The 312-nt window shown below is 40.7% G+C and overlaps 1 protein-coding gene across 1 annotated transcript in view; it reads left to right on the forward strand.

Moving 5' to 3' along the window:
* obscnb (obscurin, cytoskeletal calmodulin and titin-interacting RhoGEF b) overlaps positions 1-242 on the forward strand; it is a gene marked incomplete at its 3' end in the record, with an annotated part of 61973 nt that extends 61731 nt beyond the window's left edge. Inside the window, exon 74 of the mRNA XM_020595880.1 lies at positions 113-242. Coding sequence (XP_020451536.1) covers positions 113-242 — 130 coding nt within the window. The remainder of the gene's footprint in view (positions 1-112) is intronic.
* Between the last annotated feature and the right edge of the window lie 70 nt (positions 243-312).

Here is a 312-nt window from a genome sequence, read left to right on the forward strand (position 1 = left end):
CTAGGTGATGGGCAAACCTTTTTGATTAAATCTTTTACTTTTTTTTTTTTTTGAAAATTCAGTCCCCCTGTGTATTATACTCTGCCGGCCTTCTGTGTATACATGTTTTAAGGTGGTTCAAAGATGGCAGGCTGCTGACTGACCAGGAGAAGTACCAGACTTACAGCGAGCTCCGTAGTGGGGTTCTCGTCTTGGTAATAAAAAACCTGACAGAGAGAGACCTGGGGCACTATGAATGTGAGGTTGGTCTTTACTCATCAGTTTGCCATTTACATCACAGAATGTTTTTTTAAATGTGTTGAGAATGTGTTG

This window comes from Monopterus albus, unplaced genomic scaffold (assembly GCF_001952655.1).
Source record: "Monopterus albus unplaced genomic scaffold, M_albus_1.0 scaffold28.1, whole genome shotgun sequence".
In the NCBI taxonomy this organism is placed as follows: Eukaryota; Metazoa; Chordata; class Actinopteri; order Synbranchiformes; family Synbranchidae; genus Monopterus; species Monopterus albus.